At 40.7% G+C, this 17,830-nt stretch overlaps 1 protein-coding gene across 2 annotated transcripts in view; it reads right to left on the bottom strand.

Annotated features, from left to right (window-relative positions):
* Positions 1-8,692, bottom strand: part of gpm6bb (glycoprotein M6Bb) — a 31,795-nt gene extending 23,103 nt beyond the window's left edge. For both annotated transcript variants that reach the window (XM_088314708.1, XM_088314709.1), the window contains exon 1: positions 8,548-8,692. In XM_088314708.1, the coding sequence (XP_088170834.1) occupies positions 8,548-8,551 (4 nt within the window). In that variant the 5' untranslated portion in view covers positions 8,552-8,692. The remainder of the gene's footprint in view (positions 1-8,547) is intronic.
* Between the last annotated feature and the right edge of the window lie 9,138 nt (positions 8,693-17,830).

The raw sequence follows: 17,830 nt of genomic DNA, 5'->3' as shown, positions 1-17,830 counted from the left end.
GTGACTAGAGGGGTTTATTGTTTCGACTGCCTCTTCATTAGAGAACTTTATTTGCACAAGTGCCTTTTTTTAATATATTTATTAATGATTCAATAATATATTATATAATATATTAATATTATCTATTTAAAAATGGAAGAATGCATTTTTTAATAAATCAATATAAATTACATTCATATAAATTAAATATTCTGTATGTTATATTGGTGTTGATTTTTTTTTTGCATGAATTATCATTAGGTATGCACAACTTATTAGTATCATGAAATCCATTAGTTTAATCAATTAGATTAGTCAAAATGACCCAAAGGGCTCATTTAAAAAAAAAAATATTATTTACTGACACACAGGTGCAAAAATAAATATACCATTATTAAAATGTTATTAACAGTGAAGAAAAATTCTGTGCTATAACTTTAGACAATCCTATTCATGTTTTGTCCTGAGGGCAAGTAGGTCCATCCTCAAACTGTTCCAAATGTTTCACATCAATGAAAATTTCAACAAGTCCACTAAGAGGTCTGATTGATTGATTCGAAGTGGTGTCCTTCAGGTTTGGTTCATATAGAGTGCGATCTCATGCATTCTCCACGTTAAGAACGGTCGTAAAACGTAGCTCTCTACACTTTCCAGATGTTGCAGATGTCTTTTGCCATACAGTGGGGGTCAAAAGCTCAAAATGAGTTATGAGACATTGATGGAATATTCATAACGAGCACACATCCCTCTTTGGGTCTGCGTGTGGTTTAGGGGTCACACATGTAAGATTTTCTGCCCCCCTAAAAACTGCTCTTTCCTCTTTCTTCTTTAGCTAAAACAGATGGGACCACTGCCAAGCGCTTCTTTTTTTTGTTTTTTTTGCATAACTCGCCATCAAATTCAAACATTACAGATCATCATCATTCATTTGGACTCTAAAATCGCAACTGTTCTGTTCATGCAATCGGCTCACTCGCCCCCCCCCCCCCCTCTGTTGTTGCCTTGTAGCCAGCATCTGTCGCTGCACAAAAGCTCAACTTTTGCAGACTTTCGACAGCTTGGCAGAGACACTTCCTGTGGGCCTATCGCGCCTTCCTCTCGAGGATTATAAGCAGACAATGAAAGCTCTCGCATGGAAACAAGTGAGAGAGAAAGCAGGTGTGTGCAGTGGCCTTTAACTTGGCAGCCTTGGGAGCACAACATCAGGATGAGTCATCAAACTCTGGCGCCGTGCTCCGCCCACACGCAATAACAAAAATTCACATCCTTTACAATTAAGTGCCGGGCACTTGAATAGAATTCCAGTGTAACATTTAGCGACAATCAGACAGAATCTCTCGGGAGCCCAAAGTTACGAGAGGTGAAATTGTATTGGGGAGGTTAAAGTTGTGGAGCTGAGCTAAAAGCTCAAATAGGTTACATTTGTTCCAAAAGCTGAAGCACAACTTTATTTTTTGAAGTCCCTCATTGAAATGTCAACAATAACTTTAAAATTTTTGATTGTAATCCTAAAATATTTCTGTTACAAGTTCATTTTTTTGGACTGACCTTTGAAAATGGGCCAAATGGTGGCTTCCAAGATTCCTGTATTTATTCAAGCATTGGTTCTTCAGACTTTTTAGTGAGTCTGAATTAAAATAAAATTCATTTTTCCTATTGGAAAATGGTTGGTGGATTGAATTTCCCTCAATTTTTATTTATTTATTTTTTGTGGGTCTACTCATGTTGGACAAGCCTCCCAAGTTTCCATGCAAAGCTAGACTGGAGGATTGAGTTGTCATTAAAGGACAACTTCAACTTCATATTTATGGAGATGACTCTTCAAACTTCCTGTATGTTTTTTCGACATTGGTGATTGATACCATTTTGTGGGTCTGCTCGTGCGAGACATGTCCACCAAATTTTTGCGTGCCAAAGTGACAATTGGTTTGAGGTTGAATTAAAATAAATAAATAAATAAAAAGAAAGAAAAATCCAAGAGGTTCTATTCAGTCAAATTCCCATCATGATGACTAACCCTAGAAAGTATGGCGTTATTCGGAAACGACAACTTAAAGAGCGCCATTGCACCACATCCCAAGAAGGCACGATGCAGCAATACAGCCGGCTTTCATTTTCCAATCCCGCCAGCCACAATCTGCCGCCAGGCTTTGCAACAAAGCACCGAGCACTTCTCATTGGTGCACCCGGGGGGCACCCCAACATGCTTTTGTCTTACGGTTGTTTAGCAGCGGCGCAGAAAGCGGCGAGCACAAAGGCCGATCTGTGGTGGCTTGAATACACTCAAGCGGGCACAAGGCCAACAGCTCAATCCTTGTAGGGTCCCACACTGAAGGAGCGCAGTGATGAATTCTGCTCTCTCTCACACGCAAACGCAAATGAACTTGCAGGAGAAATTAGCTGGAAGGGTTTCTTCTCCTCCTGCACAATTCATTTCTACCGGTGGTGCTAAAAGGAAGAATCGCAAGCAGCTGTTGGGTCACTTGACGGCTGCGAGCTTGACAAGCAGCACGAGTACAAGAGCCGAAGTTGGAGAACGTCATATGCCACCGATGTTGCAAAATGCAGAAATTGATCCTAATTTCTCGTCAATGCACTTGTTCTTTGGCTTTTTGGAGATATTACAAAAGGAGCAGCCTCAACAAGGGCTGTTTAGAAGAATAATAAAACTCAAATTCTGAGTTTGACTCATCCCAATACTTTTGTCCACCATCCTTTTTTAAAGTGAGAGCAATTTCTTGGGTTCCTGATCAATGGAAATGCTCAAATTAAATAATGACATTCATCTACGTAAATACACTGATTTTGTCCATGATTCATGCCATGTTTTATCAACACTGATTTAACAGAAAAATATCAGACAAATATCAATATTCAAATATGTAGTTCAAAAACACAATGTCTGTTCGATGGTGAGCTATTTTTAGAACATGTCCACGGGCTAACTCAAGTGGCCCTGGTGGGGCTACCTTGTGGCCAAGCAGCATTTTGGTGACCCCAGACTTACAGTACAAGACAATTTTTATTTCATTTATTTTTTTATTATACTGCCTGCTGGTGGCCAACGTGTGCACAGCAATTATGACATGAAACAATGATGGAAAAACGGTTTAATTCTTTACCTTGTATTTATGTTCATATACACTGTATTTTGTCTTATTATTGTACGCTTTTATAAAATGCATTATTTATTATTTTTCTCATTAAGTTAGATTACAAAAAAATATTGAGGGGGTTTCTTGAGGAGCTGGAACGGATAAACGACATTTGCATTCATTTCAATGGGGAAAGATCATTTGAGATACAGGTGTGAGTTAGGGGCGTGGTCACTGAACGAAGTAACCTCGCAGGTTTGCATAACTCATGAAAAGTCCACCATCCACAAAAATAAGCATAGTAATACAATAAAAGAGAATAATGTCGAGCCTTGTTTTGGCCACAGCGCATCACATGACAGAGCGCCCAGCTGCAATGACACGGCTCGGCCACTATGTCAAATTAGCAAATTCCTCCAGTCACAGCCACACCCTTGATGTAAGCGCCATTTCTTAGTCCAATTGCATCCACATTAGGACAATAAATTACTCAGTTCATTAGACTATATTCATAACATTCATCACTTCTATCCTGCTTTTTCTAAAAGACTTAAAATATCAGCTTCGGTCTTCAACCCCCACTGGCTGCCCCCCGTCACCCCCTGCAGCTTTAATCCTCTGGCCCAGATCCTGACCAGCCTCTCCGTACTTTAGTGTCTAGGCGACCATTCGCCTCACTTCAAAACTGCAGGCTAACAGAAGAAAACACACAATTTACTTCTGTAATAATATCTCCCCATATACTGAACATAGATGCCACGGCGTAAGTCGAACAGTGAATTCAATTGAGCTCGGATGCCAGTTGAACGTGTAAATGAATGCTCATCGGCTGCATGATTCCATTGTGTCCTTGCGGGCCTTCCAGAACAATCATCTGACTGTGAACAAAAACACTGATGCAGACCCCTACGCCACTGGCAAACAGCAGACGAGCAAGCTGCCAACATATTGTGGACGCGTACAAAAAGACCTAATTAAAAGAGTTATTATGCATATGTGCGGTAGGAGGGTCTTTTGGGCAAGATAAACATTAGAATGCGTCTTGTGGAGCTGCAAATCAATGAATTGGTCATTTCGAAATTGTGGAACACTGAAAGTCAAAAATCAAAATTCGGAATCGTAATCACAGAAGTGTTATTGGCGGTAATGCCACGGCGTGGGTAAAAGGACCCCGCAGAATGAATTCTAAAGGCCTTCAGGCAATATTATCTGGTCATACTCAGCCAAATGCTTCAGAACTCACTGGAAGGTGCTCCACAGTGCAGATGGACAATAACCTGAAGGACACATTAAAAGCAAGTTGTTGTTTTTTTTTGTTTTTTTAGGCAAAAAAGTCCAACGTTACGTAACAGCCAAGTCGATCAACCACCTGACGGGAATGTAATCGAACATGCGTTGCAAGACCAAACTGAAGGAAAAAAAGGAACCGAAGACAGACGGAGTAGAGAATCCCCGAGATTAAATATGCGTCAAAGGATTACTTTTGGTTCCTTAAAAAGTTGGAGGCAAAAAGATAAGAATCGTGTCGCTTGTCCAATATTGATTAACTTGACTGGCACTTGGACCATGCGGACACTCAAATAAGGCCGGACAACACTCACATAGACAGAGTGGACAGGCTTCCAAGTAGGGGTCAAGGCCAATGCACATGCTTGAGCACAGGCATCCCCAGTCAGGACCTTCTACTCCAATCACTTCCCAAGTCACAATAGTCAATGGGCTCGCTTTGTCATGAACAGGTCAGAACTTTCCACAACATTAACATGCAAGCTGCACGGCGCAGTTGCCGCAGGAAAGAACAAAAAGTAAAGCCACTAAAAGTCAAAACACTATCATGTGCGTAACGACAGCAACTCTTGTGACACTGCAGCTCAGTGAGGATGTTCGCGATGAAGTCTTTGCCCTTTCTTTGATTTTTTTTTTTTTTTATGTTGGTTTCATGCAAAATATGATGATTGGTATCTAATTGCGTGAACAACTTTGAGCGCAAGCTTCCACTGATGAGAGAGAAAGCAGAAAGAAAAAAAAAATTAAAGTTGTCTCTCTATGAAAACTGAATGCGGTCAACTATATTTGGGTTTTCCAAATGGAAACGAGCCCAGAAATGATGCAAGTGTGGCAGTGGCCACCTCATTACTGAGCATCATTTCTGCAATTAATGACAACAAACTGAAGATGTAATGTTGTTTAGCGTCTATTGACGGGGACATAGGGTGGAGTTATCGGAGTTTAGCGCATTTGAGGCAAAATGGACTCGATCTGTGGCATCTGAGGCATCTCGGGGGGAAATTAAGCGAGAGAAACAAACGTCTACACTCTCAATTTTTATGCCGGGACAAGTTAGGCTTCAAGAACTAACAAGCTTGGCTGGAGCCGGGTTTTGAACCCCGAATCTTAGGCGCTAAGCACGAGCCCTCCATGTTGAAGATAACTGCGCAAGAAAAAAAAAAAAAAAAAAAAACTTTCCTCTGCTCTGACTCAGGATGCTGGGTCACATCGCACACTGTCCACTGCCGCGTGTGCGCTGACGTGACACTTTCCAGACATACCCAAAATGATTGGACAGGAATGTGGAAATCAGAGACAGCAGACTCCTCTTCCAAGACAAAAAAAAAAAAATCATCACATAGCGCGTGTGTGCGTGCGTGTGTTATCTCAAAGCGAACTCTGTAACACCTGACACCACGTTCACGCCTCCACACTGTCAAAGGCAGCTGGAAAACATATTTCATCACCCATGCATTACCGAACGTCAACCGAGAAGCACTCACTTCAGATTTAATGCCTCGTCCTAGTGGCTAAACCCGATTTGGACAGCTTTCACCTGAAGTGTGTTCACAACACGGAAAAGGTTTCCGCCAAGTGCGACTCTTCTGGCTCCTAGTACAAATGCGTGTGCTGTGTTCCATTAGTTAGGTCTTAAATGTCAAACATGACGGAATTTTCACAAAACTAACAGAAAAGATGCCATACAAGAGTCGATATTTAGTTTATGTATTAATGTGTAAAGTGCTGATGTTTTGAATTTCATTGGAAGTAATACAAAACGTTCACTTTTTTTTTTTAAATTAAGAACATGACATGGTGAACAATTACTCATGGAATGCGTCAACCAGATCCACACCAGATCCACCCATTTGAATCCAGACTCGGGACCTGCGGTGGCTTGGAAACGGCATATGGTGTAAACGGACCCAACTGGAACCCATTTGACCTGGATTTGAACCCTGACCCTGCGTCCAAAGTCAGCGGCATTCCCCACTGAGTCATCAAGCTATCCCGAACATTTTTAAAGAAATTAAATTTACTTCAACTTCAGGACACAATAAAAGTGAACAGTGAGTGGGTTAGGAAAACAACCGAGGATGTTTTTTTAGTGTGTAGACTGGTGGCGAGCCAATGACAGGGCACACGAAGACCTAAAAAAAAATAATAATAATAAATCAATTTAAAAAAATAAATCACACACACAATGGACCTAACGTTGCATGTTTTGGGGGCTGTGGGAGGAAATCGGAGTACATGCGGGATAAAATGGTGGCAACATGTGACCACACAAGGAAATGCCCTGAAGGCTGCCGGGTGAAAACTTGGTCGGATGAAAGCGAGGAACGTCATTCTCACGTCTCAACTCCGAGCAACCAAGTCTTTCATTTATGTTTTGAAGGCCATGATGTTCTCCCTCTGTGTTAACCACAAAAAAAAAAAAAAAACACAGTGGTCACCATGTGTGAGGACCAAGAAGATGAAAAAGGAGGAGGGTGTGCGGGGATTCCGTTCAAAGGCCGCGTTGCTGTGAGGCGATTCAGCGAACTTGGGTGATCGTGAACGGAGGCGCTGCACAAAAGAGCGCCTCCAAATTAGGAACACAAAGACGCCTCTGTGGGAGCCTCCCAGCGAATTAATGAGCACTGATACATATTCTCACAAGCCTCATAAGCATTTAGGGGGTGGGGGGGAGTCACGGGATAACATGATTGCGGCCATTTTGTGGTAAAATCGCCTGAAACCGTTCTTGTTGTTTACCTCAAATTTTTTTATTTAAAAAGCAGTAATATTGTAGCCTACTTGATAAAAGCATTAAATAGAACATGGAAAATTTGATTTCTTTGCTTGGTCTGATCTTTCTGGGGTGCAAAACTTGACCACCAGAGGGCAGCAAAATACAGATATTCAGGAATACTTGTTGCCAGGCAAAATAAACCGCAGAAAAATTTGTCAATCTTCACAGAGGATAAAGAATGTATGCCAGTGGGTGTGCGTTTATTACATGTGTACATGTGTTGCTCCACCATTCGTGTTCAGATTTGGACACAGTTTCAGGCAATGCGATGTGGTTGTTTTAAGAACAAAACATTTAATTTTTTGTTAATTCTCTTGTAACTTCTTTTAACAATTGAGCGACAGGTAAGAAAAAAAAAAAATTTTTTTTCCTCTAGACCAGATTTCCATTTATTTTCTGGGAACATTTGACAGTAGACAGAATTCCACTTTTTTTAAGATTATTTTAAAATCAGATTTTTGTTTATTTGTTTGTTTGTTAGCAAGATTATGCAACATCAACTCCTCGGAAGGTTTGCACGAAACTGCTCAAGGGTGGGGCCAAGGAAATTCTGTTCATTTGGTGTTGCTTAAATTGTGGGATTTTTTTTTTCATTGTTCGATCTATTTTTGTTGTGTTTAGTTTTTTCTTAATTGGTTGTAATTAAAGTGGGATTAATCCCCCCCCCCACACACACACATACACCTTAATAAACAAATATAGCGTTTATTAGATTTACATACGTACCATAACGATATTTAAAAAAGAGGGTTAGTCCAGGATTTTTCCACTTTACATTACAAAGGGTCATTGTTGGCCCAGGATGTTTCCACTTACAATAAGCATGAAAAAAATATTCTCCCCTTATTGTTCCGATTAAACTATACATCAATATTGATTGTACAGCACAGCGTTGATGTGTGAGGGGGGAGGGCGGTGTGTGTCGGGGCGGGGGTAGGGGGGGGGGGGTGTTATGTTAATAATATTAAAAACATGTGACAGTGTTACATCAGTACATGCAGGCAATAATTCACAGTGATTGTCTGCTTTACTTTCAGCCACTTAACCGGATTACTGTCTACAAAACCATCAAACACTGAGTGATTGAATCACATTGCTGATCAATCGTTCGTCAAAAACGTGCATCCAACATTGAGGTGAGAAGCCAAACGAGCAGTAAGAGTGAAAGAGAGTGAGTGAGCGCACACACAGGCACAATCCTGCCACACTTAATCTCTCTAATCGCTTTCCTCCACTCAATCCCACTCTGGGCACAACGCATATTCCAAAACACAACGCTACAACATTTTTGCGCAGTTGATTCGAAGTTTGAACAGACTATTACGCACGAGAAAAAGTTTGCACAGTCAAACACAAAAGCCTGCGCGTTGTTTCAAGTGGATGAATATGATAAAAAAATACATAACTCACCCATGTTTAAAGGTCTTCCCTGTGAGTCCGAGGGCGTAACAGTCTGATGCAAGTCGTCGAGCTGTTTTGGGTGCACCGCTACTCGCGAGTCCAGAGATGCGCACTAACTGGACGCTCGCAAACACTTTGGAGACAGCCCCGGTGACGTCATCACCAGGCGTGGGAGGGGTCTGGGATCAGCGCAGAGAGAGGAAAGAAGAGAGTGTCAGGGGCCTATTTTGTCATTTGAGGGACCAAGGGAACCCACTCGTGGGGCACTGGGGGGGGGGGGGGGGGTTTAATTTGGTCTAAAACACTCCTCATTTAAAAAAAAGGTTGAAAGTGAAACATTTTGTAGTTTCTCTCTTGTCCCCTGCACTGGAGTAACTCTACTTCATTTACCTCACAACAGGTTTAAAAAAAAAAAGAAAAAAGATGGCGGTGACCATTTAATATGAAGGGAGGGGAAGGAAGAATAAAGAAATCATAATTACTTTAAATCTAAGAAAAGTTTATGAATCAGTATTATCGAAATCTTCAGTTTGCCTAATGGTAAGTCTGCCCTTGAGGGTGATGGGTTGGTTGACAAAACATTCTTGAGTGCAGAAGGTCTCAAGATGATGAGTCATTAACAGCATCCCTTCAGCCTTGTGAGTTCAAAGGAAAGCTTGTTTTCCTTGTGGTTGTTATCACAATGACATGAAGTCCCATTTCAAGAAAAAGAGCAAATGTCAAAAGTTGCAGAATCATTTGCAGTTGTCTTGTTTGGCAGTGGAGATCACGATAAACATGTAAACTTGGTTTTATAAGTGAATATACGTAAGCGTACATACACCAGCCACATTATTAGGTACGCATAGGTATGGGTGATTATGGAAAAAAATAATAATCACAATGATTTTTGATTGATATTGATATCACAACAAATAAAAGCGATTATTCTTTGATTTCAAAGTGTCCGAAAAATCACACCATTTACTACACTGTCAAAAAAAAAATGAATTTGAAATTTCAAAGCAACAAACTTTGTTAAAATTTGAAGTTGGGCAATTCAACCAAATATTTTAAGTTTTGCTGTTGTGAAAATTGGCCTTTTGGCATTTCACAACAACAGAAAAATAAGAGTTCATTAAGCTGTTGCGCTTTGTACTTCAACCCCCCCCCTCCCCATGTTCCCCAACTTACAGATAAGGAAAAACAATTCAGCAAATTGTTTTGAAGCAAACAACTTATTTGCTCTGTTGAGTCAACTATGTATATTTCAAAGTTGTTCCAACTTAAATGACTGTTATTTATTCATATAAGATTCGCCGATTTACAACTTAGCATCAAATTATCCTCAAGTGACCTCTTTTTTCCTCTTCTATTGACTCCAAAGAATATTTGTCATGTTGGATGTGGGCTCAGCGCGGCATCCGGTAACCAAGGAGGTCGCGGCAGACCCAATCGGATCTTTTCACCGGGGGCCAAGTGGGCAACGCTCCATGCGATGCTTCATCACGACGCAATCGACACAGCGGCCAAGCATCACTTGTTTTGTTTTTAGTGGACACTCGAATCCCCGCCAAGCAGAACACCAGTTATTATCAGTCAGCATGATTGCATTTTGTGTTTTTAATTATCTATTTTATTTATTTGTTTACATTTTACTGATTCCTTCCAGGAATAACAGAAAAGGCCAGCAGTTGAAAGCATGATTCCTTTTCCTGTCAATATTTTGTTGGCCAGATGTCTTGACAAGCGGAATATTTTGCAATGCAAAACAACATTTGAACAGGCGTATCCAGACCATTTTTAAGGGTTCTGAAGGACCCCTAAAGAATATAAAAGAAGAACCCCTGACACTTTAGAAATCTTTATATTATTATTTTTTTTTACCGTGCGTTGTTCTTAACACGCTGGTAACATTCTTACAGTACAAAGATGAAACATAATATTTTAATGACAAAAAACGTAAAAATACCGTACACCCGTTTTTGTTAAAAAAAAAAAGATTTGTCCCAATATATAACACCTTCGTCTGTTCCAGAGCACTGTCTTATTAACCTAATATGCAAGTTTTCCTCGCTTTGACCAGGATATGTGACAATTTTTTTACCTTTTACTCAATAGCAACACATTATTATCACCACGCTTTTTGTTTGCTGCATTTCCAGTTCAATCATGTTGTCAGGAAGGCGTTAGCTGAAGTTTTTTTTTTTTTAAATTAGGAAGGTGGTCAAACAACACACCTACCACTGCCCTTTGACACTAAGAGAAGCAAGCTTATGCGATGCGTTAGTGAATATTAAAGACGATATAGTGCACCAATGTCAAACTGAGTGATCCCCAACCACCGGGCCGCGGACCGGTACCGGACCGCGAGCCGCTTTGGACCAGGTCGCACTAATGGAACAAAAATTAAATAAATAAATATTAAACTTGCAGTCTGAGTTGCATTACGCCAATATTAAACACACAAACTAGCGTTTGAAAATTGGAAAAAAAAATCAAACGTGTCCATCATTCCACTTAATTGGCCGCCACTACAATCTGTCCGATACGGAAAGATGACACCCATTTAGCCAAATACGTTTTGTGTCTCAGCATTTTCCATCCATCCACGCAGCACATTCTGCAGCGCTTACATAATTCTTACTCAAGCTCGACTGGAGTTTCTGCAAACTTTGACACCGTGCTCATAAAAAGTCAAATGGACTAAAACCGAGTTGGGGGGCGGGGCATGGCAAGGACCAAAGTCACAGCTTGGATCTGCCCGGTTCCGTAAAGCATCCCCATGGATCAACATACTGAAGCCGTGGTGTTAAATTAGGAGCGCAAACACATTCCAGCGGTAGTTTGAGCAAAACAATACAGCAAACCAGATTTGCAGTGTGCTAATGCAACCGGGGGTGCTCACAGAGAGAAGCCAATTTTGTGGGAGGGGTCACATTTGGGCGAGTCATCACTAAAACAAAACGAGCAAGTATGCGTCAGGCGAGCGCACAAGTGGGTCACCGCGACTCGTTAGTCACCACACAGGATGCTTCATGAGCGGCGTGACCAATGCTTTCCACTGCAAAAAAAACAAAAAAAACGCAGCGGGCCTGCAGCAGTGCAACTGGAGACGGAAAACGCAGATTCTTTGACGGCATGAGGGAACATGGTACAAAACCTGCCTCATCTGGTCTTTTTTGTTGTTGTTGAAACTATTGCTTGAAGAGATGACTCTTTTCCTCCAAATGACCCCGTAAAAGCAAAATAGCTGCACTCAAAGGGACGCAGCACGAGTGTCTTGTATGATGCTGCCATCTAGTGGTGTAATGCAGCACTAACTGAACTGAGAAACTAGTGAGGAAACTTGACACTTTATTTCTTAGTTAATAGGGGTGCTTACTCTATAGTAAGGTTTTACTTCAACTTTTTTTAGAATAAGGAATTAATCAAACATGCTATCTGTACCTTTTATTGTTAATGTTAGAAAATAAGGTTTAATCCAATTTAAAAAAGTGAAAAAAATACCAAGCATACCTTTAAAAAAATCTGCTCAGGAATTTAAGTTAATAAATACAATGGCAAATATTTCTGGCGATATGAATGTTAATCATATTTATATTTTTACTGTTATGTTTTTTCTAAAATGTTCAATAACTAATTAATAATGTCTGATTCAATTATTCAATTCAATTATTATGAAATGCATCTAGAGTTGGGAATTGATGTGTTGCTCTTGCAGTTTTATTTATTTTTTCAAATCTAAGAAATAAATACAATACCTATAAGGTACTGAATTATTTTTTGACCAGGGCAGCATGAGGTTCTGGGTTTGAAACTCAGCTCCAGCCTTCCTGTGTGAAGTTTGCATGTTCTCACAAAATCATGATCAAAGAAACAGCGTAGACTTACTCAGTCTGAGATTCTGGGGTTGAATCATGGCCCTCGTGTGTGACATCATGTGCAATATAATTATTGTATTTGACTTCAATGCAGTATTTGGGGTTCCATTATTTTGTGGAGCTGCGAAATTATACAATATAAAAGTAGAAGATAAAGGATGACTTGGTTTGATATGAACAGCGAATATTATCCCCAAAGTACTACTTTCACTGCCTGTAATTTTTCGGGGTATTTTTGAGATTCAAGTGAGAATGGCGCACACACACACGCACCCCCACACACGCACACACACACACACACACACACACGCGTGTCGACATAAATCAACATTTTCGATTAACAAGCGGCACTGAGATGTGTGTTTTTTTTCCTGCTGTGTGGAAGTAAATTTCTCCAGAGGACTCCTGTTATGTTCCCTGACAGATTAAAGGAGTAGTGCGCTTGAGTTTACCTGAGGGAAATTATCAAGTCATTGGCTGACAGTCGACTCATGTTATTTGAATGGTATCGCCCGCCAGCAGATGTTGGCTCCTGTGAGTTGAAAAAGATGCAGTGTGGCTGGTGTGCAATGTATCTCTGGGCTTTTTTTTTTCGACTTTTGAGATACACCGCATCTGTACATGCTGATTATTGGGAAGAATTGTTTGAATTGAAGCTCAAATGTCATTCCTTTGATTTTTTTTTTTGGTACAAACGAGCATTATAGGATGACTTTGACAGCCCACAAAACTTTTTTTAAAGGAAGAACTTTCATGTGAAGTAATTTAAATAAGGCAGGTTAAATATTGGGAATGTTAGGGCACACATTCAATTAATTGGATTAGTAAGTGACAACCAACATTTAACTAAAGTAGAAAATAAACAAAAACTGTACGTTAATTTTTTTATTACAATGTATGTTTGTATTTGAATAAATGTTTTGAAAAATCAAATGCTAATTAAAATATTTTTTTTTACCATTGAACACTATTAAATATTTTTATAACAGTGTCAATAAAATATAAAATCATCTTTGTAAAAACATCCCTTGCAGAGGAGTTTATTTTGCGGCGAAATATACAATGCAGTCATCAAAATATCGAAAAGTGACTTACATTTAGAAAATGAACACAACGTGAGGGTAAATATGATGAACATTCTATTCACTTTTTTTGTCTATTACATGAAACAAATCGCGCAGGGAAAGCCTCATTTGCCACTTTCCAAACAATATGTTTTTTTACGTTGACGCCAATATTTATGCTCTCTCGCCTGCAGCCGCTTGGCCTCATGGGAAATTGCTCTGCGATATTGTGATGGCTGATTGTCCTCGCGCTGTCTTGGTAATAGTACCATTCATTACTACATGCAATTGTTTAAGCAAAAGCCGGATGACGCTTTTATGGGCTCATTTGGGATTAGCGACAATGGACTATTTTAGCCCAAATTTCTCCCCCTGTATTTGCGTGAACAATCCTGGATGCCTGATGTATCATTAGGGGTGAATTTGGCTGTGACTTATTAAACAGTGCTCCATTTGGCTGGGATACATTCAGTGTGCTGTACCCCCACCCATCCAATGGCTTCATTAGAAAGACATTTGTCAAGGACACTTCATCGCACACATTGATAGTCAAATCATAAATCCAAGTAGTCAGTCACGACATAATACAGTCAGCCTGGATTTGGACATTCAAATTGGGTTACATTGCTTTTTGTTCCAATATGGATTTTATATTGAATAGAGAATACATTTGAGAAATTAATGTTTTGGAATTCGGGGCAAGTGAGTCAGTTTCTCACCAGACACAGCAAATGTTCTCTTGTGCAAAATATATATATATATATAATTTATTATTATTATTTTTATTATTATTCATTCATTATTCATATTCATTATAGGTACACTCTATAAACAGTTTGAAAAATGGGCAAAAAACGGACTGATCCAATAAAGGCCAAATGTATTTTTTTTTTTTCCTGCAAAATCAACCCCAAAATTTGAGTCAAATTGACCCAATTAGTGGATTGTTCCATTTTTGACCCAAAACTGTTTTTGAGAGTAGACGTGGAGATGAGGCAATGCATCCCAAGATACAGCAGATGGCACTGCAGTGAGAGAAAGCTTACCTTTGAGTACAATATGTATTTTATATTTAACACAGAGTAGTAGTTCAGTTTGTATACTGGCCGGAGCCAACTGAAGGCAAGAGGCGAGGTACACCCTGGACTGGTCGCCAGCCAATCGAGGGTACGTAAAGACAAACAACTCTTTTATTTGACATTCTGATGATTTTATCAGTCGAACCTATGTATCGGTTAACCCCACCCACCAAAAAAAAAATCCAGGAGCTGTCCCTGCCTGACATGTTTTATTATTATAACATGTGCAAGCTGTGCACAATGTTTTGGGATGTCAAGCATGTTGTGTGCATCCCATGGAGGCCCCAAAGGCCACCAAAGGGGGGACAGGCAGCAGCATCTTCTGATCCCAAATTATGTTGGTCATAAGCACGCACATGATGCCGTCCTGACCTTGATGCATGTTTTTAAACACGCCTCATTAGTTGTGTGTATCTGCTCAAGATTATTGACTGCTGCCGAATGAAAGTGACTCTTAGTGTATCACCCCCCCCCCTCGTGCCCTGATGAGAACAGCTGCCAGAAGATCAATACGTCCATTTGGAAAGTCAAAATCGAATTGGAAATGGTTGCCCATTTCGTCGACGCCGATGTGGCTGGCACCAGGCGGTAAGGAGAGGGCACTATAGCAAGAGCCAGATAAGTGTCGTTTGTTATCTGCTCCGAAATGAGAAATCAAACCGATTCCTATTGGCGGTATTTAATTGTGCTTGCCAGCTGAAAGCCCTCACCGCTTTTTGAGCTTTCATTAGTCATCGGAGAAATACAGCTGCTCCAATCCGCTTATCAATGTGTGGCTGGCCACGTTTCCATGGCAACTGTGTTTACTGCCCCAAAGCTTTCTAAAAATGGTTCCATGGTGATAACGGCGCAAAGGGAGGAAGCGGTGCTACAATGCGACTGCCGGCGGGAATGATTGACAGTTTAGCAGAAAGTAAAAATTTGCCGATGTGTGTTCTTCTCATTAAGAAAAAAAACATTTCACTTTTGCTTAGTGGGAGCCAGAATGTTCTCAATTGAGGGTCGCTTACTCTGCACGCTTCTTGGAAGCAGCTCTAGAGTCGCGGTGCGTCTGTTGAGGGGAACAGATTGCAAATGAATTGTAAATTACAAATGTTGAAATTGTGGCACGAAACACTTGGAATGAAATCCAGAATGCATGATTTAAATAAATCTAATAAACAAACCCCAATTCCAAATAAATTGGGATTTTGTGTAAAATGTAAATAAAAACAGAATGCAAACATTTTCAAATCCTTTTCAATGTATGTTCAAACACGACTGAAAAACATAATTAATGTTGAAAATGATGAACGTTATTGTTTTTTTTTTTGGTTTTTTTTGCATATATAATCTCATTTTGAATCGCACACCTGCAACAGGTTGCCAAAAAGACGCGACCGGGGCAACAAAAGACTGGGAAAGTTGAGAAATGCTAAAAAATAAACACATAAAAACAATTGTTTGGAACATTCTTCGGGCAGTGGGCAGGGTACACCCTGAACTGTTCGCCAGCCAATCACAGAGCACACATAGACAAAGAACCGTTCTCACTCGCAACCACCTTTAATGACCAATCACGGCTAACCTGTTTTCAGTCGACAGAAGTGACAAAATGGCCGCCGCCTGAGATGGCTTAAAAACAGGTGGATTTTACTGCTTAACTCATATTCTGCAAACGCGATATTAATCAAAATGCCATGTTTCGACTAGTGGGCTTGTATCAAAGCTGTTCTTGGAAAGAAATTTTTGGGGGTTGACGTCACCTTTAAGAAAGTCTTCCCGTGGCCCGCGGAGGCTGCATGACAATGCCACGTTTAAGTGTTTCACACGTTTGTCTCACTGTCTGAGCTGCGGGTATTTCAAATCTCATACCCATCCTTCCCCAGGGGAGTATGCACGCTCACGTATTTCAAGCTGTCGCTTGTTACTTGCCTATTAAACACCAAAGCATAATGATAACGCATATCAGACATGTGACAGAAGGCAAACTTAATGGTGCCTCCAACCAAGAGTCCTTGCAAACAAGATCTCAGATTGCTCATCCTCCGCAATGTAGGTGGTAACTATCTTTAAACGCATCTCACCATAAGACCAGAATAGTCCGCCTTCTATAGAGGAGTATGCTTCATGCGAGCATGACAGGCCGTCCTCTTCATGTGCTCTTCGCTTTTTGACATGCTGTGTGCTAATCACTTTTGTCAAGACATGTTTGTGCAAGCGCAACGCATCTTTCTTCTTCTTTGCCATGTGATGGGAGCACAAAGCCACGCCTGATAACGCCGCTCCCCCGGCTATCCAAACACATTGTCACATTGTCACACATTCATATTCAACACATGTCTCCGTGTGCGGGAGATTAAGTTCCCCATACATATGTAAAAGGGAAAAAAAAAAAGAGAATCAGCGAATAAGCTGTTCCTCTGTGTAAATGGTGGCTCGCATACTTCCTGTAAGCGCCTCTCAAAGGACGATCTGATGTAAACTGGCCAAGAAACACGATTCATCCATCTTGCATCATTCTGACTGCCGTGGGACACCAGAGACGACGCTCACGTGGCGGAAATGGATAAACAGTGAGCCTGGGAAGTCAACATGGTTTGGAAATGAAGGCCGAGGCATGAGAAACACGGAGGATGGCGCACCAGACACAAAATGACTCCTCAGTACACTTGTTTTTCTAATATGGATTTTAATACAATACAGAAAAATAAATTGATATAAATGAAATAGACTCTATTTATTTTTTATTTATTATTTCATTTGCTCATTTTGCCAATCGGATGGTTATGATTAAGCCCTTAGAATTCTTCGTAGCAATTAGCGATGAAACCACATTTCGTTGGAACGCAATCATCAAATGATGCTTTAAACATCGGAATGTTAACATTATTTACCCCATGCCGACTTTTGCCCTCATGCGCACAGGCGTGCAATTCACACTCTGTCGAAGTATTCTTCTTTTTGGCGGTTGGCGAAACACTCAGTCGCGTTTCATTTTCATGCAGCGGGTCTGCGGGATTTTAAACGGAAATTTAATTCCGCTCTTGCACTGGCGTGCAGAGTGGAGGGACCGACACGGTCATCCAAATTAGGCGGTACCAAAATTGTGGGTGCGTGTTGGGGTGCATTCAATCAGCGTTTCTAATTTTCAGGGCCAGCCTCCCGCACCCCGTTTGTCACACATGGGCACGTCCCCAAGAGCACACTAGACAGAAAATTTCAAGACGCGAGGGTTGTAGACTGGGCATCAGTTTACCCCGCCCACCCCCGCGACATAAGGGCCGTGACTGACAGGCGAGTGTGA

Source organism: Idiotropiscis lumnitzeri, chromosome 14 (genome assembly GCF_059441095.1).
Source record: "Idiotropiscis lumnitzeri isolate Australia: NSW breed Sydney's pygmy pipehorse chromosome 14, RoL_Ilum_1.0, whole genome shotgun sequence".
In the NCBI taxonomy this organism is placed as follows: domain Eukaryota; kingdom Metazoa; phylum Chordata; class Actinopteri; order Syngnathiformes; family Syngnathidae; genus Idiotropiscis; species Idiotropiscis lumnitzeri.
Note: the sequence above shows the minus strand (reverse complement) of the source record. Positions and strands in the feature narration are given on the sequence as shown.